Here is a 25,050-nt window from a genome sequence, read left to right as displayed (position 1 = left end):
TTCTCTGTAAAATAATTCCAAGGGCCCCTAGTAGCAAATACGGATGTGCGTTTTTTGGTCTGGGAACGGGAGCATTTCATTTTTACTGCTAAAAACAATCTTCGAAAAATACAATATGATTAATTTTGTAATTGACAGGGCCCAATTTTTTGTATTTTATTTCTATGAACAAAAAATAAATAAATAAATTGTGGAGGGCCCCCTTGTCGTTCAGGGGCCCTTAGAATTGTCATAACTTTCCCTCCCTATACTGCGCCAATGAGGTGTTTTTTAGCGCTGTCAATCACAATAATTAGCATCAGTTATGGGTCAGGGAGGAGGTGGAGGAGATTCATCTTTTCACAGATTATCTGTCTCATAACAAAGTGTCATGACAAGAAAGCAAGGCAGCTGCATGCTTTTAAAATTGTGCTGTTTTTTATGGGTCAAATAGACTCAAGAAATTGTAACAGCAGGGGGGCCCAATTAAATTTGTTGGCCCGGTCCCGTTAAGCCCAGCCTCCCGAGACAGAAAATTCTGCGGTGGGAAGTGAAGGATGCACAAATTGGGAAAAGAGTTACTCTGAGGTGGGGCGCGTGACAACGTGGCGGTATCCAGCCAATAAGAATCTATCACGAAATACTTTCCCGCTATGCGCCACTTTCTATTGGTTGGAATTTTCTTCAAGGCGTCGGTAATTGGTTAGCCACAGAAGAAGTCCCGCCCCTTTTTCTTTGTTATTTAAAGAAGCAAAATGCCAACGCGGACCTCTGTTCTGTGAGCTGTTCTGTGGGAAGGAGGACCGTTCTGCTGCCAGAGAGCTGGTGAGCTTTTAAACTTTGTTGCAGATACTCCAGTTTACTGTTAGCTTATTGTTTGCTTTCCCCCACATCTAGTTAAAGATGACATGGTTCCGTTGGTACTCTGCTCACAGTGCAGGCAGGAAGCAAAAACGTTTTCAATGATGATAATTTGAGGCTTTCAGGAAACTGAGTGTTTCTGGTGTCAGTGTGAGCTGACCCTTCACCTGCCAGGAGCCAACAAGTGTTTTAAAAATGGCTCAAGATGTTTTCTGACTGTCTACTAGAACTTTCTCTATGTTGATGTTTTTAGCATTAGTTGATTATATGCATTGATTAACTGATCAGCATGTCTGAACATCTTTTATACAAACTGGACTTCTGGTAGTTTGCCTGTCAGAAAGATGCAGACGATCAGTGATAATCATGGTAATCATGAGAAGCAGTTCCAAGCCCACCAACTGAGAGTGGCAAAGATCAACTATGCCTGGAAATTTCCAGAATAGTTCCTGTTTTTTTTTCTCTAAGGTTGTTCAACCTGCGATAACTGTGTAGGCCTCAGTGTTCATGCTGATGCCTGTGGCGTTAAAATCAGAAGAATGGACAAGTATTTCATGTTTGGAAGGATTGTCAGGAAAGATCTTCATCTAAACACAATAATGTGACATGAAAGTTTCCTTGGGATAAGGAAGAATTTCAGGGCAAAATGAACAGATTTAGTGAAAACCAAACTGAGCATGTCAACATGCCATCATGTCATGATGGTAGAACAGGGGCTGATGGGCTTTTTCAGGCGTTGGCCATGAAAACCATGAAGGTTTTCCAGTATTTGCACAAATGTGTTGATGAAATGTAGAAGAGAAAAAAATATCACTACCTTTCTTCAATTTGTACAGTTTTATATAGATTCAGGGTTACTTTCTATCATAAAGAAAAAATGTTCATGGCAGTAGTAGTTATTTTAGTGGCTTTGTCTAAAGAGAAGCACTGCTGGGCTCTGATTCTGTTTTTATAGTCTAGAAGTTGAAAGGCTTACAAGTAAACCCAGCCATCCATTTTCTCACACCCTTGGTCTCTATCTCCAGTGAACGTTTCGGGGCGAGAGGCGGGGTCACCCTTGACAGGTCACCAGTCTGTCGCAGGGCAACACAGAGACAGACAGGACAAACAACCATGCACACACTCACACCTAGGGAGAATCTAGAGAGACCAATTAACCTGACAGTCATGTTTTTGGACTGTAGGAGGAAGCCGGAGTACCCGGAGAGAACCCACACCATGTACAGGGAGAACATGCAAACTCTGTGCAGAAAGACCCCGGGAAAGAATATGCCTTAAACCTTGCTAAATTTAGTAGCATTTAGTGGTCATTAGTCAGAATATAATTAATCTTTATGTGTTTTGCCCAAAAATGTTTGTAATTCGCTAATATCATCTAATTAGTGAAATGTGTTCTGGCCTGACAGACATGTTGCCAGCTGTACATTTAAAATGATTCCTTCATCAGTGATCACTGCAGCTCCTGTCGTTTCTCTTTGTGTTTTTAATCATATTATCTCCACACTGCTGAGTTTATCAGTCAGAAAAAGTGCAAGCAGCCATTTTTTTTTTCTGCCAGTGGACCAGCAGTGCTTTGGTATACATTGATACTAGTAACCCAAACAGACCTACAAGGGTATGTGTAAGGTCAAAGGTGAGACTAGCTGCCTTTATGCTGTGTTTGGACTTTAACTGAGTTATAAACAGAAATGTGTGTGATAACTTCCAGAAAATTAAGTGATGCATAGAGATCCAGACGTTCTCTCATTGATGAGGCCCAAAGGGAAAACATGACTCAAATGAAAGCTTCAGGTTGGTCGTAGAGCTTCCTGGATTGGTGTGGAGTTGAATATTTTTGCCTTATTTTTATGAAATAAAATGCTGTAAAAAGTTGCTTGTTGTCTTGGCTTGTGTTCGGATCATATTTCAACCTGGTAAGTTCCAGATGCCTGACACAAAACATGGTGTAGACGACGTAGACCGAGTCGACCTGGAGATGTAGGAATATTCAGCCATATTCTCTCATGTCCTTCTCAGAATTTGAATTTGTCATATTTTCTCTATTTTTTTCCCTCTTCATACATCAGTTATCAGAAATCGGCCATGATGCTGCTGAGTTCACTGGCGTACCTGTACTTCCTGGCTGCCGCTGCTCTTGCCGTCCCTGCTCAGGAGAAGCGGGTCCATCACCAGGCCGGTCTGAGCGACCACGTCCACGACGACAGTCAGAACTACCAGTACGACCATGAGGCCTTCCTGGGCAAAGAGGAAGCCAAAACATTCGACCAGCTGACCCCCGAGGAGAGCAAAGACCGACTGGCGTAGGTTCTGACAGTCCTGGTCCTATAGAAAAACGATCATTAATCAGTAAGATCAGAGTATTTACTTTCTGTCTTACCGTAGTTGTGACTGGTGTTGTTGAGCTTTCTTTTATCATTTGGTGACAAATCAAAACTTAAGGTTGCTATGAATGTGGTTGATCATTCCTTTGGTTTGACAGTTCACAGCATCACTGGACATAAAACACTCAGGTCATTTTACTGGCCTTTTCATTTCTAACTGAAAATGGAGAGTAATTATTATAAGTTTGTTATGATCTTGAATGGAAATTTCAGGACAAAATCTAAAGTACTGACACGGTGAGGTAAGTTGTAGAGGTCCAGTTCCTCATTGCTCCAAATTTTGCTTCATTATTTTGACGGTTTTCTTCTTTTCTTAACGAGAACTCTACAGAAAATAACCAACCCCAGAAAAATGAGCGAAGGACATGGCTATAATTTAACCTTAAATTTCTCTTAATGTTTTCCAAATTCATTTTCTACATAGATGACAATATTGTATATTTACTCTGATGCTATTTTTGAGCAGGTAAAGCCCCCCAAAAACTCAGTAATTTTGCCTTTTTAATTTGAAAAAAGAATAAATATCCTGTACTTGTATAGTGCTTTATCAAGTCCAGACTCCAAAGTGCTTCACTCACTCACCCGTTCACACACTGATCTGCTACTGGATAGGAGCCGCAGCGGCCATGCATCGGCGCCACCAGCAGGCAAGGCAGGTGAAGTGTCTTGTCCAATCTGGACAGAGGCTGACAGAGCGGGAATCGAACTGGCAACTCATCAATTTAGGGACAAACTCCCACCACTGTCGCCACCATCACCAAATGACATGGATTCTTTTTTTTTTTAAGTCAAATAAGATTACTGTTCAAGTTTTTGATCACTTCATAAGCTCCATATTTAAACAATCACAACAACATTAATCTGCAGATGAAAATATTATTTTGGCTCAGTCTAAAGTCAAGAAGAACTTCTGTGAAATTGATCTGTGTAAGAAATGATCTCAATAAAATATTTGAGACTTTCAGAAATAAACATGTTTGTCAACAGACTCTGTGTCGTTTTCAGTGACTAACTGTGAGTCTCGTCTCTACAGGAAGATCGTGGACCGGATCGACACGGACAAGGACGGCTACGTCACCCACCCAGAGCTGCACCAGTGGATCAAGCACAGGCAGAGGAGGTACATCGAGGAGAACGTCAACAAGCACTGGAAGGACTACGACGAGAACCGGGACGACAAGATCGCCTGGGAAGAGTACAAGAACACCACCTACGGCTACTACCTGGGTAAGACGAGCTTCCTGTCTGACTTCCTACTTCACTCGGTCTCATCTGACAACACTGAGCGATAATCAGCTTGGGTAGTTAATCGCTAATAGTCAGGACTGAAAAGTTTGTAGAATCAGTTCAGGCCTCTTTCTGTCCAGGTGAGGAGTTCAGTGACGTTGAGGACAAAGACACGTATAAGTCCATGCTGGCCCGGGACGAGAGACGCTTCAAGGCGGCCGACAAAGACCGTGACGGCATCGCCACGCGTGAGGAGTTTACCGCCTTCCTGCATCCTGAGGAGTTTGACTATATGAAGGACGTAGTGGTGCAGGTAGAGTTCAGTCCCGACACCATGGCAACAGGCCGGTCTCTGAAGAGTAACACCTGGTTTTGCCCAGTAGAATTTGATAAAACTAGAAAATTTCTGAAGAAATTTAAACGAGGCCTGCCAAAGTGTGCCTGTCGGTTGGCACACTTCGTGGGCGTTCTGATGCTACAAATTAGCATCAATGCTAAAGTAAGCTACAATGTACTCAATAGCATGTGGAGATTGACAAACATGTTGAGTAACATGGACTTATGCCATTCAGTATGTTGAAATTAGTGTACAAGTTAAAATGAGCCAAACTGCTAACATTAGCCAAAATGCTGTCAGTAGCATGTGGAGCATCACTCCATTCAGTGTACTAAGCATGGCTAATAAATAAGAAAAATAGCTAAAAGCTTCTTTTAGGGAAAAGGCTAATGCTAATGGGGGCAGTGAAATGCAAAGGTTTGTGCTAAGGTTAATTTACTGTCTTGCGCAGCAGGGCAGTGCAATAACCTGAGAGAAAAAAGATAGTAAATGCTAATATTAGTTAGCACTACCCTGAGAGGAATATTTAGGCTTTTATTTTGAAATTCCGTTACAAAACTTAACGCGGTGTCACTGTTGCTCCCCGTGATTAAGCTCATAATTACAATCCTCTGTACTGAATAGCTCTCTGATAGCAGACGGTGTCCATAAACAAGTTTACTAAATATTGTACAATAACTGAAAACAGAGATGTAACTTCTATCATGAATATAGATTAGCCAAAAACCCTCCAAATTACAATGAAATACTTTTACTTCTGGTGGCGACGGAAGTAACACCCTTAATCGTTTCCCCAGTAAACCTCCCAGGAATAAGGTTGATAGAATGTTCAGTTCCAATGGTATCAATGACATCAGCGGTTATGACGACACTCTATGATACCACAAAGGAGTCTCTCTCTTGAATGTAGCTCGCAGACAGCGTTTTCTCAGACCTGTTCCTCAGTTCTATCGCGACAGATCACTCTTCAGAGCAAGTTCGAAATTAATCGAAGCAAGCGGGATATCGATTCCAGATATTACACGCCTTTCAGAGAAGCAAGAATTTACCAGAACATCGACATGAAGCAACAACAGATTGCTTGTGAACATGAAGCTTTTCCACCTGAGCTTTCATGGGTCGACATTATGGACCTGAACATCCAAGTCGACTACGACGCTGTCATTTTCCCTTTCGAGGAAGACACAGACAGCCCCATTGAGCCGGAAGACGGATCAACAGAGATCCAGGGGGAATCAAGTCCTTCCGGCGACTTAGAGAATCCAACATCATTGGAAGTCGAGCAGGAAACAACTCCCTCTGCTGGCTTCGAGATTACCCCCTCGGTGGAAGTCGTGGAAGAGTCAAGCCAACACGTCATCAATCTCACAAAGCAGGTAGACGATCTTAAAAAAGAACTGCAGGGTAAGATTTTTGATCTCCATGAGGAAAGAGAACGAAGGTTTGCATGCCAGGCTGAAGTCAAATCACAGCAGGAGGAGATTCAAAAACTGCAAAAAATGGTAGTAAAAGAACATCACCTGCGAGTCAAACGCGAACATGAAAGAAACGTGCCAGAGATCCACGTATCAAAGGTTTCTTGCTCTACCAAAGTTACAGCCGACAAGAGCGTTCTTCAACAGTTGGACTACTTCAAGAGGGAGGCTGAAAAATACGCCTCCCGCAATAAAGGTCTGATAGAAGTAATGGTTGAAGAATATAGAGTGAGACTTAAATATGAGGAGCAGCTCAAAAGTCACACAGAGCAAGCTTCCAAATTCAAAGAACAGGAGGAAACAGTGAAATCTCTGCAGGGTCAGGTTGCAGACCTGAAGGTGAAGTTAAAACTTGCTCTGGAAAATAACCATCCTAGAGTCTCCACCCAACCAGAGGCTCCCCTGCAAATAGAAGGCTCCCTACGAACAGAGGAGTTCAAGGAAAGACAGACCTCCCATCAACCAGGGAGGTACGAGGAAAGACAGACCTCCAATCTATCAGGGAGGTCTAACGAAAGACAGACCTCCCATCAACCAGGGAGGTATGAGGAAAGACAGACCTCCAATCTATCAGGGAGGTCTAACGAAAGACAGACCTCCCATCAACCAGGGAGGTACGAGGAAAGACAGACCTCCAATCTATCAGGGAGGTCTAACGAAAGACAGACCTCCCATCAACCAGGGAGGTACGAGGAAAGACAGACGTCCAATCTATCTGGGAGGTCTAACGAAATACAGACCTCCAATCAACCAGGGGTCTCCATGCATAGCGTGGCTCGGCCTTTGCACCGACCCACACTCAGGTTGCAATCAGAGGAGTCCACGCAAAGCCAAACCTCCACACAAACATGGAGGTCAGAGGAAAGAGAGACGTCCATGCGACCAACCTCCACTGGTTGCATGAAGGGGCTTCATGTTGGCGTTGGCATGAAGGCCAATCTATGCCCGGCTCGGCCTTTACGCCGACCCACCCCCAGGTGGCACTAACCTAGTGGCACTAACCTAGGTCACTATCCAAACCTAGGTTTTGCTAACACTCGGCATTAATTGCTTGATTAATTGATCTCTCTAAATTGTCCTACAGTGTGAATGTGTGTGCGCAAGGATAAGTGTGTTAGATGATGGATGGATGAATATTTGTTAAAAGTGTCTGACAGTAGAATATGAAACAGAGAATCTGCGAAAATGCATCTAGCTCTGCTACTATCCAGAAACATACAATCAGAACCAAAAGGCAAACCTTTGGTTCTGATTGGTTTCTAATGCGTTGAATGTGTCTCAGCACATTCAACGCATTAGACTACTAGTACACTGCAGCTACACAATTGGCAGAAAAACACCCTAATATTATATCATCATTGTTTATAATGATTTAGAAAACAAAATGCTGTACAGGTTTGTCAAAACTATTTCGACCCATATTAGAACTTTGCATTGATTTCCTTCATTTTAGTAGCTGCGATTTTGCCTAATCCACACATTTTCCCTAACCCCAAACAATATTAGTCTATTTCTAACCCTAACCCTAACTAAAACTTAATTAGCATCTTACCTCTAAATGTTACCCCTGACCCAAAACAATGAGTCCATCATATTAGGACCAAAGCCTGGTCCTAATATGATGGAACTAATGCAGTGTTTCTCAATTCTGGTCCTCAGGCCCCCTGCCCTTCATGTTTTAGGTGTTCCCCTTCTGCCACACACCTGGATTGAATCTGTGGGTGATTAACATGCTACTGCAGTACTTGATGACTGCAGAAGAGGTCATGCTGTTCTGGAACAGCTGTTCTGAAACAGAGACACACCTAAAACATGCAGAGCAGGGGGTTTAAGGACTGGAATTGAGAAGCACTAACCTAATATGACACTGGACATATAATGGTGCATTCACACCAAATACGTTTTGAGCGTCAGGCGCAGCTGGTTTGCATTCAAAGTCTATGTGGAGGCGCATCGAGGGCCGTTGCGTCGTGCTTCAAGCCTCTAGCGCGGCGCGATTTGAACCGTTTGGAGTGTTTGACAAATCTAGCGCATCCAACGCTTCACATAGACTTTGAATATAAACCAGACTCGCCTGACGCTCAAAACATGTTTGATGTTAATGCATCAGTAGAATGTTCAGTTCCACTGGTAACAATGATATCAGCAGTGATGACATCACTCTTTGATGCATCAAATGAATCTCTCTCTTGAGTGTAGCACACAGGCTGTTTTTCAGACCTGTTCCTGTTTCAGAGTTATAAGTTATGAATCTTTTCCAGGAGTAATGTTAAAATTATTTGAAGGCACAGAATCAGCCCAGTACAGGTTCACATTCTCAGGTTAGAGAGACTCATCTGGTATAAAGTTAATTTTTTGGTACTGGAATCACATTTATTAATTTAATCAAAGCATGTCATCATGTCCAGAGCATAGTAGCATTTTGTTGCTTTTGCCACCACTAGATGATATGCATATAAGATATAACATAAACAGCACCATTCAGAGATGCAATGAGTTTATAGCAGCTGTTCCACCATGTCTGTAGTTCTGACGTTCTGCCATCACTGTGGTTCTAAAGAGCAGCTCAGAGAGGCAGACTAAATTCTGTCTATTTTGAGTCTAACTGACACTGTTTTGTGTCAGTTAGACTTTTGTTTTGAGTTAAATTTGGCTCGTTTTTTGTTAATTATGTCGCCACAGTTACTCGAAATGCCAACAAAAGTAATAGCTCCCCTCACAGGATTGAGCCGCACGTTTTGATATATATATTGTGAGGGGCCATGCAGCGGTACGAGCCACATTAACGGTAGTAGGAAGGGGCAGTTATTTTGAGGTGTAGAACAATAGGGGCCTGCCCATAGCATTGCATAGGGATTCTATCCCTATGCAATGCTATGGGCAGGCCCCTATTAAATTGATCTGTTTGTGACTGTGGAGCCAGAAACATGAGCGGACCTCAAGGGGCCAGTGGAGCTCAGGCTGTGATGTAACGAGTGGAAAAAATAGTTCAATCAGTTTTATTCAGTTGGCCACGTTATGACTAGTGTATGCAGTTATGTATGCTGTGACATATTGGTCTCATCAGTTGTAAAAATGACTACAAACATTCAAAGACATTTTTTCTTTATTTATCAGAGTGTCATAAAATAATGGGGGCAGTTACTTTTGACATTTACATCATGTTATAATGTTATTCCCTCATTAAAAACATACCTTAGGTGTTGCTTTAATCATTTCATGCATATTTGAGAAATCCTTTTTAATCGCCATGGCAACAATTCAGCTGTGCAAAACGTTGGGGGGTGGGGGGAGCTAGCACCACTTTTTAGGATGAAGCTTCTCCGCAGAGCTGCAGTTTCCAACCTCACAGAGCAGCAACTCCCCACTGAGCTCCTACAGACTAGCCAGCAACAATTAGCAAACACCTGGTGGAACTACACATCTGCTGAGTTCATTATACTGCTTCTAAGAACAATGTTAAAGGCTTGAAGAAGAAATATTGTTGTAGCCAAAGGGAAACATCAGAGCAAGAGTGCTTAAAGAAACAGAGGCCCAAATTCAAGGCATTAAATTGCACAGTCATATTTCTTTTAAGTCATATTTAACATAAACAGCATTTTCAACACTAAATTGAAGGTCACATAGTTACTTGATTGTGCTATAGAAAGGCACTATGTGCTTGGAAAACACACAATACTGGCCCTTTAAATGAAACTCAGTAAATCACTTAGTTCTCTCTACAGGAAACTATGGAGGACATCGATAAGGACGGTGACGGAAAGATCAACCTATACGAGTATATTGGTAGGTCAGCCCTGTTTCCAGTCTGACCAGTGACCTCTGCACTGGAACCAGCTGGTGCTCATCATGTGTGCCCTCACCAGGTGACATGTACACAATGGAGGACGGCGAGTCGGAGCCTGACTGGGTCCAGACTGAGAGGAAACACTTTGGAGAGTTCAGAGACGTCAACAAGGTGAGAGCTGCTCATACCTGGAACATTTCATCATGTCTTAAAACGTTACCGTATTTTCTCAGGATTTGATGTGACAGGCCAACACAGTCCTGTATGATTATAAAGGGGAAGAACAATAGGAAATGGTTTGTGATTTTTTTTTTTTTATTACAAAAATCTCCAGGGAAATGTTAAACTGTTATTCAGCAGCTTTAGGTCAGAACTTTGAGTAGGCCATTCTAACACACGGATTTCCTTTAACCACTATAACTCTGGCATCACCATGGTGATAGTGTGTCCAAACTATCACCCTTCAGCTCTGCAAAATGCCTTGATGGACAGAGTGCTGCCTTCAAGGCACAGCTTGTCCTGCCAAGCTTCCTCCTCACATAGAAGCTCTCACCCACTTCTCTCCCACTCAGCTCCTTCAGACTAGCCAGCAGCAATTAGCAAACATCTGCTGGAACTGTGTATCTGCTGAGCTTATAGGAGCTACTTCTCAGTGCAGTGCTGGTTAAGTTGTTAACAAGGTAATAGAGGAGCCATCCCTTACAAAAAAATCCCATGAAAATCCCATGTGATTTTACCACTAAACGTCCCAAAGTCACACATATACTGTACATGTGCTTTCACATTATTCACACATCATTCACATGTGAAAAGTTGTATGAACCACATGTGTGGTTTTCATGTGGCGCATGTGATTTTCATGGGATTTTTTTGTAATGGATTTTGTGATTACTTCCTGAAGGTGGAGTTTCAAAAACAGCAGGAGTTCTTAAAGAGACAGAGGCCCAATTTAATCAAATATGACTTAAAAGAAGTTGGAGTTTAAATTTTTTATTAAGAAAGAAAAGCTTTGTATAATAGAAGACAATGTATTGATACTTGATGGTGTACTTTCATAGCACAAGGTGCCTGGAAAATACATAACACTGTCCCTTTAAATTGGAGTTTTTCAGTCAATCTTTTGATGAGGAACAAACCAGTCAGTGCTGGTTTTTGTCCCATTTTTTTTTGCTGGTGACTCGATGCTACCCGTCTCCTGTTCTGCTGCTGCTGATTCTGGTCCAGTTCTGTCCAGCCAGATAAAATAAGGTTCCATATTCGTTCATGCTGCAGGACGGCTACCTGGATGCTAACGAAGTGGCCCAGTGGGTTCTACCAGGAGAGGTGGACCATGCTGACAACGAGGCCAAGCATCTGATCCACGAGACCGACACAAACAAGGTAGATGCATGGTTGCTTAGAAACAGTACATTCATCCCCTAAGTGTGTGCTTAAAATGTTCCACAGCACAGTTCACTTTTGGGTCAACCCAAACAGACCAAGGAATCAAAGGATCTCTTTACTTCCTGTTTGATCTGTCTGGCTGTGATTACATGACGCCAGATTAATATTTCTACGACATGAATTAATTACATGACTTGACTTTTTACTTTTTCACCAAAGTTACAGTTACTGTTATCTAAACGATTGATTTTATTCTCTAGTTGAATCATGGAGTCAAAATGTTGCAGGTTTTCTCATATCAAATTAGAAAGATGGCAAATCAGCTGTTGAATCACATGGCTATCTCTGCAAGATGCTAACTTTACAAAAGCAAACATTATGGTAACATTACCAATGTTCATTATTAAAACTGAATCATTTTGTCTGATTATGTTTAGTTTCTTTGCTTTAAGCCAGAAGCTTCTGAGATCAATTTAATCAGAAAGTTTAATTTCCTACAGTTGTAGAAATAATTTTAATAATCTTACTCATAAAATAATGTCAAAGCTATATTATACTGTTGCAGTTGGTTCATTTTTTATTATAATTTTGTAAAGAAATCAAGTGGGTTTATTTTGGTTATGGATTATTTCCCTCTTTAATTTCTCTGTTTTGTTTTTAGTTAATATTTACTTTAAAACTCAACATCTGCTCAGATTGTTTTTAGTTTGGTTTCTCTTGCTGGTTTATCTAAAAAACTAAACATCTATTTTAAAAATGTTCAGTTTCTAGAACTCATTACTGTGATTAAGTTGCATATTGAGTTAAGTGACGGGTTAAAATCTAACATTTTGTTTAGGACTTTGACTCGACTCAGGACCTGACTCCAGACATTAGACAGACTCGGTTCCACCTCTGCTGGCAGCACAGCGATGTATAATTGCTTAATTGAATTAATTACTAATCATCTTCTCTCTCTCTCTCTTCTTCATCCCTCCTTTCTCCTGCTTCCCTTAATCACCTCCCAATCAACCCATGTTGGATGAAATGCTGTAATCACTCAACAGGACGAGAAAATCACCAAGAAGGAAATTCTGGCCAATTGGAACATGTTTGTGGGCAGCCAGGCAACCAATTATGGTGAAGATTTAACAAAGAAACATGACGAACTTTGATGAAGTGTCCTTTGGACGTTTGGGGGTGGGGAAGAAGGGTGGGTTAGAACTAGGTTCACTTAAGTCTCTAAAGTTTTGACTCTTCATTATGCGGCAGTCTTGGTTAATCATGCCCCTTTATTCATGTATGGAAGGTTTGCAACTAGAGATGCACTGAGGAATCAGCAGATATGAGCAGTAAACCTGCTGGTCACTCAAAAATTCTGCTTTTTTAAAAAAATGTTTTACCCTGATCATGGATTGAACCTTGCTAAGCACTACCAGGTCTCGTTGATGCTCTTTGTTGTGGATGTAGTTACTGAGAGAAGACTCAAACTGCTTCTCACATGTTCCTTATGTTTTCAATTATTGCCAACTTCAGGAAGGAGCTGGCAGTTTGAGCAGATAACAGGAAGGCTGCACTAGTAAAGCGGTGTTTCTGCTCATGTTGCAGAACATGCTGGCTTTGGAAATGTTAGCCAGCTTTTGGAAATCTCAGTGATCAGGTAAAGAAATGCATTGTCTAAAGAAAAGACACAGATGGTTGTTTTATTGCTAGTTTTCGGCATGAGATGCAAAAACATGCTAAATGTGAATTCTGTCTTCTTACAACCCTGTTTTCTAGGAACTGTTCTCTCAGTGTGACGTTGCCTTTGCATGTTCTTAATGACTGCTCATGGCAGGAAAGCTAGAAAAACATTATTTCAATTCTGTTCTTACAGTTAAACTCAAAATTATTCATACCCTTGTCCATCGATGCTACGTGTTCATCCAGGAGGAGAGGATGCTGCTGGTCAATCTGCTGGGTTTCCTTGAAAACTGTTCAAATAACAAACTGAACTTGGCTGCATTGTTTGACCAGAATCAGATCAGAGTGTCTACTTGATTTGCCAAAAAAAATAATTTCCATTACAGCAGTCAGACCCATCTTATAAAAACTGAGCAGCTTTTTGCATATTTTCTCTGGTATTTTGATAATTGTTGATGAGCTGAAAGGCTTTAGAGTTGGACGGTTTACTGACCTTCATCATCATCTTTAACTCCTTTCATAGATTCTGTCAGTGCTGCCTCTCTGGCTTGGCCGCTACAAAATATTAATATTACCCCCAATCAGATGAAACATGTTAATAAAATCCCCCAAAATACTGTTCCTCCTGGAAGAAACCTTCTGCCAGGAGTATGAATAATTATGGTCTTAACTGTTTTCCTTCCTTGAACAACACATGAAATCTGTCTCTGCATTCTGATTGGTGCATCTCTGCTGGTAGCTTCCAGACCCGTGCTACAGGAAGCAGTCACATACTGTGTATGTCAGGACGGTAATGCTGAAAAAGAGGCTGAGTGGATTCTAATAGGAAACAATATTCAGAAGAGAGGAAATGATTTCTATTAAAATGTAACTTGAACAAGTTAAGCCATTAAAAGGGCAGAAATTGGAGGGGGGGAAAGAGGTCAATGATGGACTTTGTTACAGAATTTTTATAGTTTGACAATTAAAGTCTTTTTGTACAAATATTTGTGGTGTTTAAGCTGTATTGTATGATTTTTGTTTTGCTTTAGTTACTCAGTAAAGAAGCTCATCAACCTGTGAAGGTTGGAGGTTCACTGCTGCAAATCTGAGTCATTAGATACAATCATCTTCATTAAACTGGAATAATATAATTGAAAGGTTAATTTATTCAGTAACTCAGTTCACACACAGAACTAGATTAATTCCACAAACTGTTTTCAAGCCTTTGTTTAATTCAAATTTTCAGCTTCCAGCCAATAAAAACACATTTAAGATCAGAATATCACATCCTGATCTGTGCCTTTCAAATAGAACTAGTGTTCTAGAATCTGAGGCGACTCAGAAGCTTGTTGTGTTTTAAAAGGTGAGTCTGACAAAAGAAAATCACATAATTACACCCTAATAAAAACATATATTAACAATTATGAAATGTCACTTTTTGTATTAATCTAAAGAGGCTGTAAATGGTAGAAATATGACAGTTTTGCTGGAAGTAGAGCTCTATGCTGCATTAAGAAAGTTCTCAAGAATTTAAAACAAAATATTTCATTGCTAAAATTTTTTATTTTTTTTATTTTCCTCAACGAGTTTCACTTCAGGAGTTAAGGTTCTCCTGACCCATTCAGTAAAGAAGAATTATTAATGAAAAGTCAAGTTATTTCAGTGACTACATGTATTATGTTAAACACTCGCTGTAGATGAATTACACACAGATGTTTTCCAGCTTTTATTCTGGTTAATTATGACTATTTCCCACTTCGATGTAATTTGAATATTACATCAGACCAATAAAACGGGTATTTTTAAAAATGTAATGTGGGCAACAAAAATTATGTTAAACATAAATATATTTATAAATGATACTTTTAATCTGACAAATGAGACGCATTGTGAAGAACATTTAATTTTATTGAATATAACTATAGACTGAAAGGAAAAGACTCCTTCATATGGCTGCTCTAGTAACACAGACCACAAAGATATCTGACACATTTAAAACCAAGACTTGAGTGTTTTTTTTCATCCAGGTTTATCCACTTTATTCTTACTGGCTTACTGGAGAAACGATTATGGGTCTTACTTCCGGCGCCCACCGGAAGTAGCAGTATTTGATTGTAATTTGTTGGGGTTTTTTGCTAGTCTATATTCATGATAGAAGTTACATCTCTCTTTTTATACAGTAATTCAATATTTAGTAAAACTTGTTCACGGACACACTGTCTGCTATCAGAGAGCGTCTCACTACAGATGATCGTAATTGTGAGTTTAATCTCAGGGAGCGACAGGAACACGATTGTTACGTTTTGTGACGGACTGACCGTAAATTATCAGCTCGTTTCTCTGAAGTTCTGACTTAGAGAAAAGCAGAGAAGCTGGTCAGAGATCTGAGCTGCAGGTTTGCACCGACAGTATAAAACACCAGAACTACATAATATTAGCTTGGTGTGATGTGAATTTTATTTTTCGTTTGAATTTTAAAAATAATAAAGTTCATAATTTGAGTCTTTATCATTATGATTGGGCCAGCAAAATGTATTTATAAGACAAAATAAAATATCTGGGATTATTTAGTCCATCACAACCAGAACCTCGAGGTTCTCTGTTGCTGCAAATCAGCAGAGAAATGACCGCAGCTGCTGCGCTCCAGACCGTAATACGGAGAATCTCCCCACTGGACCAGAACCGAACCGAACCACACATTAACCTGTTCTAGAGCAACTTGCCACTGGAAATTGTCGTAAGATGCCTTTGTGGAGCTCAGTAACTGTTGTGCTGTTCGTGGCTGTAATAATTTAATAATAATAAACGTTTCGTTTGTGTGTTTTGAACGAGCTCCCAAAACAAAAAATTATGGGCGCGGATAAATCACGCAAAGCCTCATGAAGGCTATGAATAAGGTGAATAGGATAAACATGTTCAGTGAAAACCCAGAATTGAACAGAAAAATGCAGGAAGACAGTTTATGTCAGGTATGAAGCTGATGAGACGCATCCATTGTAGTGACGCCCACCAGTCTGGGGAACGTCCGTTAGAATGGTTGCGGTCATGTGACCAGTACAGGCGTGGAAAGGCTGAATTTGAGCCCAAAATTCAAGCTGCTGCAGAGTTTAAAGACTCTCTCAGAGCACTGACATGTTACTGACACGCTCAGGTTCAGTGAGTCACATTCTGTACATTAGTTCAGAGTTCTAGCACCAGAAGTTTCTCCAACACCAGTTATATAAACCTGCTTCTCTGCCTGGGCTCCTCTCACACAGAGCTCTGTATGATCAACACCAGGCAGTGAGAGGGATGAGAATCTGTTCACTCCTTACATCCTCTTGGCTATTTGCCATAAACATGTAAATGTCACATCAATGATCGTCACATTTTCTGATTCCCAACAGAAAAACCTGTTTTGGTGTGTAATATGTGTAGAGAGTGAAATATAAATGAGTCAGGAGAGTTTGTTGGGAATTATGGGAGCCAGTGTAGTCCATGCCTGAACAACAACTGACTTAATTTCATCCAACTTTTGCTGTTTTGCAGACTAACTTAAGTGCCGTCAGGAGTACGTTGTGCTGTAATTGTCAGACAGCTGATGTAAACTGCTTGTGTGTGTAGAGGAATCCATCAGTAATCAATCACATCAGTTCAAAAGCCTATCAACATGAAATGATATATTTCAGTGGTTCAGTCATTTTTATAAACAGTTCCAGTTAGCTTTACACCATTAATTACCGTTTTATTTTAGTTAACAAAAAACATTTTCTCAATGTCAATTTTTATTTCACTTGGTTTAGCGATAAGTGTGTTTGTAATGTCATAAAATGAGGTGTGAATATTTATGCAAGGTTCCGTACAAGTTGACTTAAACGTAAATCCTCGTGTTTTCCTCTGACGTCATTGTGTTCTTGTGAAAAAAGTTTGGAGACTTTAAAACCACACACTATGAAATAAAAATGTGTTGTGTCTCTGCTCATCAGGACGGCCGCCTGACTCTGTCCGAAGTGCTCGACCAAACAGACTACTTCAGGACGAGCACAATCACTGACTATGGAGGCATGAGGGTGGAGGAGCACGACGAGCTGTGAAAAACAACTCCAACTGGACAAACCTCATCTGACCCGACACTTAGAGCCCACCGTTATTTTCCTCACGTTAAACATTCAAACTGTACGAAGGCAAGTAATCATTCAGGAAGTGCTTGGCTTAAAAATTTTTTTATTTACCATTTCATTCAGAAAGGTCACTGCATCCACTCAAAGAAAAAAAAAAAAAAAACACCCAGGAACTGTACGCTTACAGGTTGCAACGAGCTGCAGAAATCTTCCACAGACGCATCAGGCTTTGACACCTCATTGAGCTGCTAATGCCTCCTCATCCTCACATCCTCATGCCTGCATCACTGGACGGGCCTCTTTGGCTCTCAGGTCAACTCCAGAGCCTGCGAAGCCGGTTCCACCCTGGGAAGAAACACAGACAGCTGGAGCTCAGCTACACACAGACAAAGCTCTCACAGGGAGACAGAGGAACTCTGAACACTGCCTAAGGCTTCCTCATCAAATGTGTTACTGACTATTTTTGTAACTCAAGGAAGAACAATTAAATTTCATCCGACTGCTCTCTTTATTGTTAGTAGCAGATTTTTCAGCTACCTACCCTCTGCAGTGGGACGATGTCTCTCTCTGTTAGTTTGGCTCCAGACACGGGGTCAGTCATGTCCTTCTTTATCAACTTCTCCACACACTCCTGAGTCACTACAGTCCCTCTGAAACAGTCAGTCAGGAGAATCAGTCACCCTGTGGTAAGGCTGAAACATAGCACTTGATGTGCACTGCAAAAACACTAAATCTTACCAAGTATTTTTGATTTAGTTTCTAGTTCAAATGTTTTAGTGCACTTGAAACACAACAAAGCTAAGTTAGTTTCAGAGAGATATAGGCGCCAGTCATTCCTTATTATTGTTGAAAAAGTACCAGTTCCACTGGCAGGTTATTTCACTGTGTTATAACTGAAATAATCTGTCAATAGAACTAGTACTTTTTTCATCAATTTTACTGACTTAACACAAGCTTCTACATCTGGTTGAAAAGTTACTTGTCAGTTAGTTTAGTTGTATTTCAAGTGCACTAAGACTAGAAACTAAATCAAAAGTACTTGGTAAGATTGAGTGTTTTTGCAGTGTGTGACAGTAATGGCGGTAAGGACTCACGAGGGTCTCAGGACGACGCAGGGGACACTGTTACCCAGAGCGTCTCTGGTCACTGCACACACGTACCTCTCCTGGGGGCAGAAAGCAGCAGACTAGAGTGAAACCCTGCTATGCTCCAAACTGTTCTATCTAAACCAGGTTTGTTTTCCAGACATGGTTTCTCTGGGTTTTTTCCCCCCATTAGTGTGAGCACAGACTGGTGAGTAAACTGACCTGGCGGTTTAGCAAGGCCACCCTGTCCAGGCTTGAGTCCAGTGGGGTGAAGTTCACTGGGATCAGGTCATTCATCTTTATGGGTCGCCCAGACATGGGACACAGCACAGCTTTACTCTGACACAGAGAACACACACATCGTCAGAGTGCTGACATGAAGATGAGTTTCAGCCGGAGGGTCAACCTGTCCTCTCTTTAGAGCTGTGCCAACAGAAAGGTACACAGTAAATCAGCAGACACTATGACATCCATGCAGAAAGCAAACAGCTGAACCCGCAACAAGCTCCAGATCATTTACACAATCTGACACCAGCAAGAGGCTGAGGAAGGAGAGCAGAGCAGAGTGGGTCACATGCTGGAGGAGAGAGTGGATAAAAGGAAGCAAATCTGCTTTAATCCCTTTAATGCATTTCCAAAGTCATGCTCTGTCTCACACACACAGATTGCCTTTCTAATGTCACAGGGACTTAACATTGACTTCCATTCGTTGTTATTTCTCTGACCCTAACCTTAACTCAATTAACACCTTAGTCCTAAACCTGACCCCTAATTCAAAATCAGCATTCTTATAGGGTCCAGGCTTTTGGACCCAGATGGGGCAGTTGGTGCCCACAATGCATTGTTTGGTAGGAAAATGGTCCTTCCACTGTACTAAAAACAAGAACACACACACACACACACACACGCACGCACGCACGCACGCACACACACACACACACACATAGCAGCCAGCTGCAGGGCATCTGCATGAATGGATCAAAAGTTCCATAAACAGAATGTTGAGAGGTTTTCTGGGTGAAGCACATCTTAGAGCAGCTGAACAGTTTAATTATAGACCAAACAGGCATAATATTATGACCACTTGACTGCTCTGCAGCTGTGCAGCCTCATATGTGCAACAAACTGTCAGGGCTGGATGACATGACTAAAAAACATACCACAATATAAGCGTTTCATATAAGACGATATTCATAATTCTTGGCTTGTTTTTTGTTTCAGATATCTGGACTCCTGCTAACCTGGTGGTGTGTCGTTTCCTGTTTTATCCAGTTTTCACTTCATGCCGCTGTTTTTATTTTTAAACAGTTATGAGGCTGCTGTGCAAGTTACGCAACATGTTGTTGCTAGGTAACCAAAAAGTGAGTGAGTTAGTTTATGCTAGTCACATTGCTTAGCTAGTCATCAGAGGTTGAGCAGCTAAAGCCTTTCCTCTGCCTGCATCTCTCAGAATGCTGTGCTGGTCTGGATCAGAGTTCAGTGAATATTCTATATATTGAATATTCTATCAGCTGTATTATCTGTTAACGTTGATCATGAATCTAATTTATCTGTGATCATGTATCTGAATTTTGACACCTTTCTATCAGAACCAGCATTAAGTTCTTCAGTAATCTGAGGACTTTAACACAGCAGCTATGAGGACTAACAGTTTAATATAACCCCACCCACCAACAGGTGCCATGATGTCAGTGGTCATAATGTTATGCCTTCAAGGCAGGAAGCAATTTTCTTCCAGCTAGTGTAATAAAAATAAAATGAGCTTGTTTTATTGAAATGACTAATTTTATGCATATAGTTATGAAATGTTTCTGCTACCAGGCAACAAGCTAACTGGAAAGGCGGGTATGATGAGTTGCTCCAGAGGTGGTTGCCATGGTGAGCAGGACTTCATCAACAGATGAATGGAAGACAACATCAAAAATAAAAACAACTGAACCAAAAAACAAACAGCAGTGAAAGGGGAATTCTACTGACGGGTTTCTTCAGAAGGGTGGGCTTGGACTCTGGGGTCAGAGAGGGGATCCAGAAGCTGGGCAGGCTCTGGCTGGAGGAGGGGGCTGGACTCGCAGTGGACGCCTCTCCTGAGCTGCTCGCTTCACTCTCCTTCTTCTGCCCTGAAGAAAAAAAAAGAAAGAAACAAAAGGCATACTTTAACCTGGAAGGAGGCAACAAATTCTGTTTAATGGTTCAGAATCAGCGCTGAGTAAGAGCGGCACCGGATGTGAACGGGTTGATGGGTTTGGACACGATGCTGTTCTCGCTGGTCTTAAACCTCTCCACCCTCTGCCGTTCCTCAGACTTGGACTCCAGCTGGTTGGTGCTCTTCAGAGCTTGCTTCTGCTTCTCATACGCCTGCCGGGCCACAGAGGGAACATTCACACAAGAATTACTGAGAATGTTTCTTAGTACTTCCTAACTGCTTGTTTGAACTTTGGCACTATTCTTTCTAGCTGTGATTGGACACTGGTGAGATATGGGCGTTTCTATGGTAACAGGTTGGGAGTTGATAACATGAGTAGAACCACCCTCAAATTTTTCCTTTTGATGAAGAATAGCTCAGGTTATCCTGATCCTCTATCCTCTGTAGTTATGCTGCTATGGGCATAAGCTACTGGAGGACAAACTGACCACATTATTCTACTACTCTCCATTTTTGAATTATTTGCTGTAATTTCAGCTTTTAACAGTATGTTCTCTGTGTCTTCCAAGCTTCAGCAGGTCTGGCGTTCTGTTTAGCCGTGACTCCTTCCTGGAGGCAGAGATAATGGTGCCAACAACTTCATGTTCTCCTTCTGCATCTGATGGACTTAGCTCCGTGTTCCAGAGTTTAACCTGGCCGAGTTTCGAGAATAGAGAAATAAACTGAACTGAATTGATGTGCAGCAAGACTTCCTACTACACAGTAGAATTATGGACTATGTTTGTCCCAGTCACTATGAATTGATATAACTGTGGACACAACTAGTAGAACCTAGCTGTAGTTCCTGACAATAAGCATCTAGCCGTGTGATGATCTTACCTTCATCTTTTTGGCTATTTCTGTCTTCTGGTGCAGAATGTATTCAAGAATGGCCTGCTTTTCATACAAATATCCATCTGGGCTGTGGAAAAAATAAACTAACATTACAGTATGTATGTATGTGTGTGTATGTGTGTGTGTGTGTGTGTGTGTGTGTGTGCACGTGTACAAAGTTACTTGTCACTCTACAGCGAAGTACCACAAACATCAGCTATCAAAAATAGAAAAATCTCTTGAAGTACAACAAAATGTCCGTCTTGATTAAACAATGTCTGCCTGAAAACCGTTTACTGATGTCACAAGAGTGAGTTGAACTTTTGTCTCAGTGGTTCTATGTGCTCTGGATATATCTGACCTCCGCTGTTTTCTGTGCTCCTTATTACATACGATGAAGCCATAAATCATAACCTGTGATTGTGTGTGCATGTGTGAGAGTGCAGTGGATCTGAGAGAGCATCGTACGTCACCACAGGGTCCTGGCAGGGCTGCAGGGACAGGCAGCAGCAGTCAAAGTCTTTGATAGCATCTTTTCCCAGACGGACGCTCTGGGTTCCATAACCAGACGCCGCTGAACAGGATGATATTGACACAGCATACCAACAACAAAGTCAGCAGGAACACTTTACAGATAATTTCACTAAATCTAGAAAAAGTTCCGTATAAATATCTGAATCCAGTTCACGTTTTGGTATCAGGAGGTTCTGAAAGGAGACAGACTGGGCCAGGACTGTGTAAAGGTCAGAGTTCAGCTGCTCTGCCTTTCACTTCAGTCCTGGGCTTGTTTCTCATTATTTCCTGAGGATGCTTTTGTTCCTTGGTGACCAGTAAACATGATCCCACCACAAGAAAGAAACAGATCAATCAATTGCATGACACGTTAGAATGAGCTCAATAATTTCCAGCTAGACAACAATCGTTAAATAGAAGCTTCCCTTTCAATATCATTAAAAAAGCTGAAATTTTGAAAAATGTTCGAAACAAGCAGACCTTTGCTGCTTGTTTATTTATTTTGGATACTTCCAATGTTTTCCAGTTCTCCTGTTACACGTTCTTTAGAAATTAAAGTCTTTTGATCTTTGAGAGGATGTACTTTATTATTATATTAGTCGCAAATGCTCTCAAAATGCCAATATTATCATTTATTGCAATAATTTATAGGACAATTTATCGTCCAACAAAATGTGTTATTGTTGACAAGTCTTCCTAGCTACATTTCAGACATGAATCCAAAGATAATAAACAACTTAGTTTATCATTTCAGATCTATAAAATGTGAAATGATTCGGATCATTGCTAAAGTAATTACATCCCTATATCATATATATCAGTTAACAGTTTGTAAACTCCGGGACTCGATTTGGGATAAACAGAAGACAATGAATGGATTTAGGTTCTGACCCATCCGCTCATTATTATAGCCACCCTCACCCTGTCTGTTGATCTGGTGTGTGTTTAGCTCAGGATCCATTAGTAACACCATTAGCCAACAGATGCTGCTGCTCAGTGAAGCTCACCTGTGTCCTTCCTCTTCTCATGGTAAGTATAAACAGCTCCGGCTGTGCAGTTCTTCCCATGTCGAGTCATGTTGTCGTTTCGTTCCCAATTTTACCAGCTGACAGCTACAGAAAGTATCAGCTAGCGTTAGCTGCTAAAACTAAGACTACGCAGCAATGTGCGGTGGCTTTATAAGGATGTAGAGCTAGAGAAGGGCTTCCTTTGGCGGGTAACAATTCAACAATGGTCCCATAAAGGATCTTATTTCTTGGAAAATTACTCTAAATAAATACGTTATGTATTCTAGCTGTGTTGTTTCCTCCTTTTCTTTTTCCCCTTTTATTTCTTCTTCTCTCAGTTTTCTAGCGGACAGTTTGTAGGCGCACACCGCCACCTGCTGGATTAATGTGAGTACTTATCACATGATACTCAGTAACAATAGACCTCAGATGGTTGCTCATTTTCACTATAATAAACATAGTTCTGATTGTGTGATGAATTAGTACTTGAACTTTTTTCCTTCTGTTTTCCTCCCAATGTTGTTTTTTTAATGTCTTTTACTGAAACAAGCTTTTTCCATTTAATGACTCTGATGAAGCTCTAAAATACTCGTAGAGAACTAAATACTAAACTAAACTCTTGCTCCTTATTTCCCCAGAGATCTCATAGTCTGAAAATCCTGCTAACCATGGGTATTTTCTCTGACTCCATTTTTCTCTCTGTCTGCAGCTCGTGCTGAACCTCCATCAGCAGAGGTCGCTGTTCCGCGCAGCTTCTATCACTGTTTCCCGCCTCAACAGTCAGTCAACCGACTTGCTTCCACCTCGTAAGAGTCACTTAGCAGCAGTAACATAACAGTACTGGCCCCTGCTATGGCCCCTGTACTGATGAGATAATACTAAATCAGTTTCTAACAATGATACGCGCTGACATAGAAAATTTATCTTGGACCAATGAAATTTTTTCCCTCCGCACTTTTACTTTCACAAAGGACTAAAAATGAAGAAGTTGTTTTCCTGGCTTCAGCCACATTGAGACAAGATCACAGTCTGCCTCACTTCATATATTAAACAATCCCCTGCTTTTGGTTTCATTCTTTTGTTCTGTGCCACCCTTAAAAACCTTGTGGTAAATTAGGTCTAGAACAGCTACTGGCTATATGATTAGTTGAATCCTGTGTTTTCTAACCAAATGTTTACCAACACAATGGAATTGGAAGAAGTATCTCTTTAACAGATGCCTTTCTTGTTATGGCTGCGCGTTTTATGAGTATAGTACAGTATATGTATTTTTTAGCTGGGATTTGAAGCAGAAAACAAAACAAATTTTAACATTTACATAAAGTACTATAGTACTGCTAATGGTCACACTTCAGACTTCAGATGGTGTGTTGTTGCCAGTTAGACAAATGTTTTCAAATGTTAAAGAGAAGTAGACATTTTCTTTTGCCAATGACTTAGTGAAATCATTCCAGACAGTGCAAATTTCATTGAATACACTGAATAAATCCACATGCAACCAAATAATCTCCTGATGGTAATTAGTGTTTAATTTAATCGAAGCATAGCTGGAGCTGTTCTGCTTTTGGCCTCAGAGTTTATTAGAGACCATCAGAGAACAAAGAGCAGCATGGAGACCAGGGGATGCAGCGCCGGGTCAGGGAGAAAGCTGTGGAGAAGCAGGGTTAGGCTCCAGAACTGTATCTCAAACACTGAACATCTCCCAAAGCTCTGGTCAGCCTGTAATCTGGACATGACATAAAACAGGGGTGTCAAACTCCAGTCCTCAAGGGCCGCTGTCCTGCAACTTTTAGATGTGCCTCTGTTGCACCACCTGAATAGAATAATTAGGTTATTAGCAAGGCTCTGGACAACTTGTCTACACAAGGAGGAGGTAATTAAGCCATTTCGTTCCAGTATTTTGTACCTGTGGCACATCTAAAATCTGCAGGACAGAGGCTCTTGAGGACTGGAGTTTTGACACCTGTGACATAAGAGGTAAATCAAGGACAATCCTGTCACCTGTCATAGGTGACTGTCAAAAGGTTTAGATCAAAGCATTCATGTGTGAATGATCCAGTCAAAGTCCAGACCTAAGTACAATAGAACATTTGTGGTAAGATTTAGAAAGTGATGTTCACAAACACTCTCCATTCAGTCCGACTGACCTTGAGTCAGTCTGTACTGTAGATCTGTAAAGCTGTTGGAGACTTTCATCAAACGACCTGTGACTGGAGCTGGACCTGCAGCAGAGTGTTGACATATACACACTCAAC

At 41.1% G+C, this 25,050-nt stretch overlaps 2 protein-coding genes across 3 annotated transcripts; one reads left to right on the top strand and one right to left on the bottom strand.

Moving 5' to 3' along the window:
- Positions 1-715: 715 nt before the first annotated feature.
- On the top strand, positions 716-17,685 carry rcn3 (reticulocalbin 3). 2 transcript variants are annotated; one of them, XM_014473590.2, is made up of 9 exons: positions 716-804; positions 2,907-3,140; positions 4,255-4,448; positions 4,589-4,761; positions 9,986-10,046; positions 10,127-10,218; positions 11,320-11,427; positions 12,477-12,549; positions 17,040-17,685. In XM_014473590.2, exons 2-9 carry the CDS (start codon positions 2,923-2,925, stop codon positions 17,105-17,107), a joined length of 987 nt encoding a protein of 328 aa, XP_014329076.2. In that variant the 5' UTR covers positions 716-804; positions 2,907-2,922; the 3' UTR covers positions 17,108-17,685. The 2 variants fall into 2 exon arrangements, with proteins under 2 accessions (XP_014329076.2, XP_023204588.1); XM_023348820.1 differs by lacking the exon at positions 12,477-12,549.
- On the bottom strand, positions 17,261-23,126 carry nosip (nitric oxide synthase interacting protein). Its single transcript, XM_005811724.3, has 9 exons — positions 22,796-23,126; positions 21,744-21,849; positions 21,282-21,363; positions 20,479-20,614; positions 20,237-20,376; positions 18,482-18,598; positions 18,269-18,339; positions 17,716-17,824; positions 17,261-17,519 (listed from the first exon to the last, which is right to left on the bottom strand). Exons 1-9 carry the CDS (start codon positions 22,863-22,865, stop codon positions 17,448-17,450), a joined length of 903 nt encoding a protein of 300 aa, XP_005811781.1. The 5' UTR covers positions 22,866-23,126; the 3' UTR covers positions 17,261-17,447.
- Positions 23,127-25,050: the final 1,924 nt, after the last annotated feature.

This window comes from Xiphophorus maculatus, chromosome 16 (assembly GCF_002775205.1).
Source record: "Xiphophorus maculatus strain JP 163 A chromosome 16, X_maculatus-5.0-male, whole genome shotgun sequence".
Taxonomy (NCBI): Eukaryota; Metazoa; Chordata; class Actinopteri; order Cyprinodontiformes; family Poeciliidae; genus Xiphophorus; species Xiphophorus maculatus.
The sequence above is the reverse complement of the archived record's forward strand: the minus strand, read 5'-3'. Positions and strand labels throughout refer to the sequence as shown.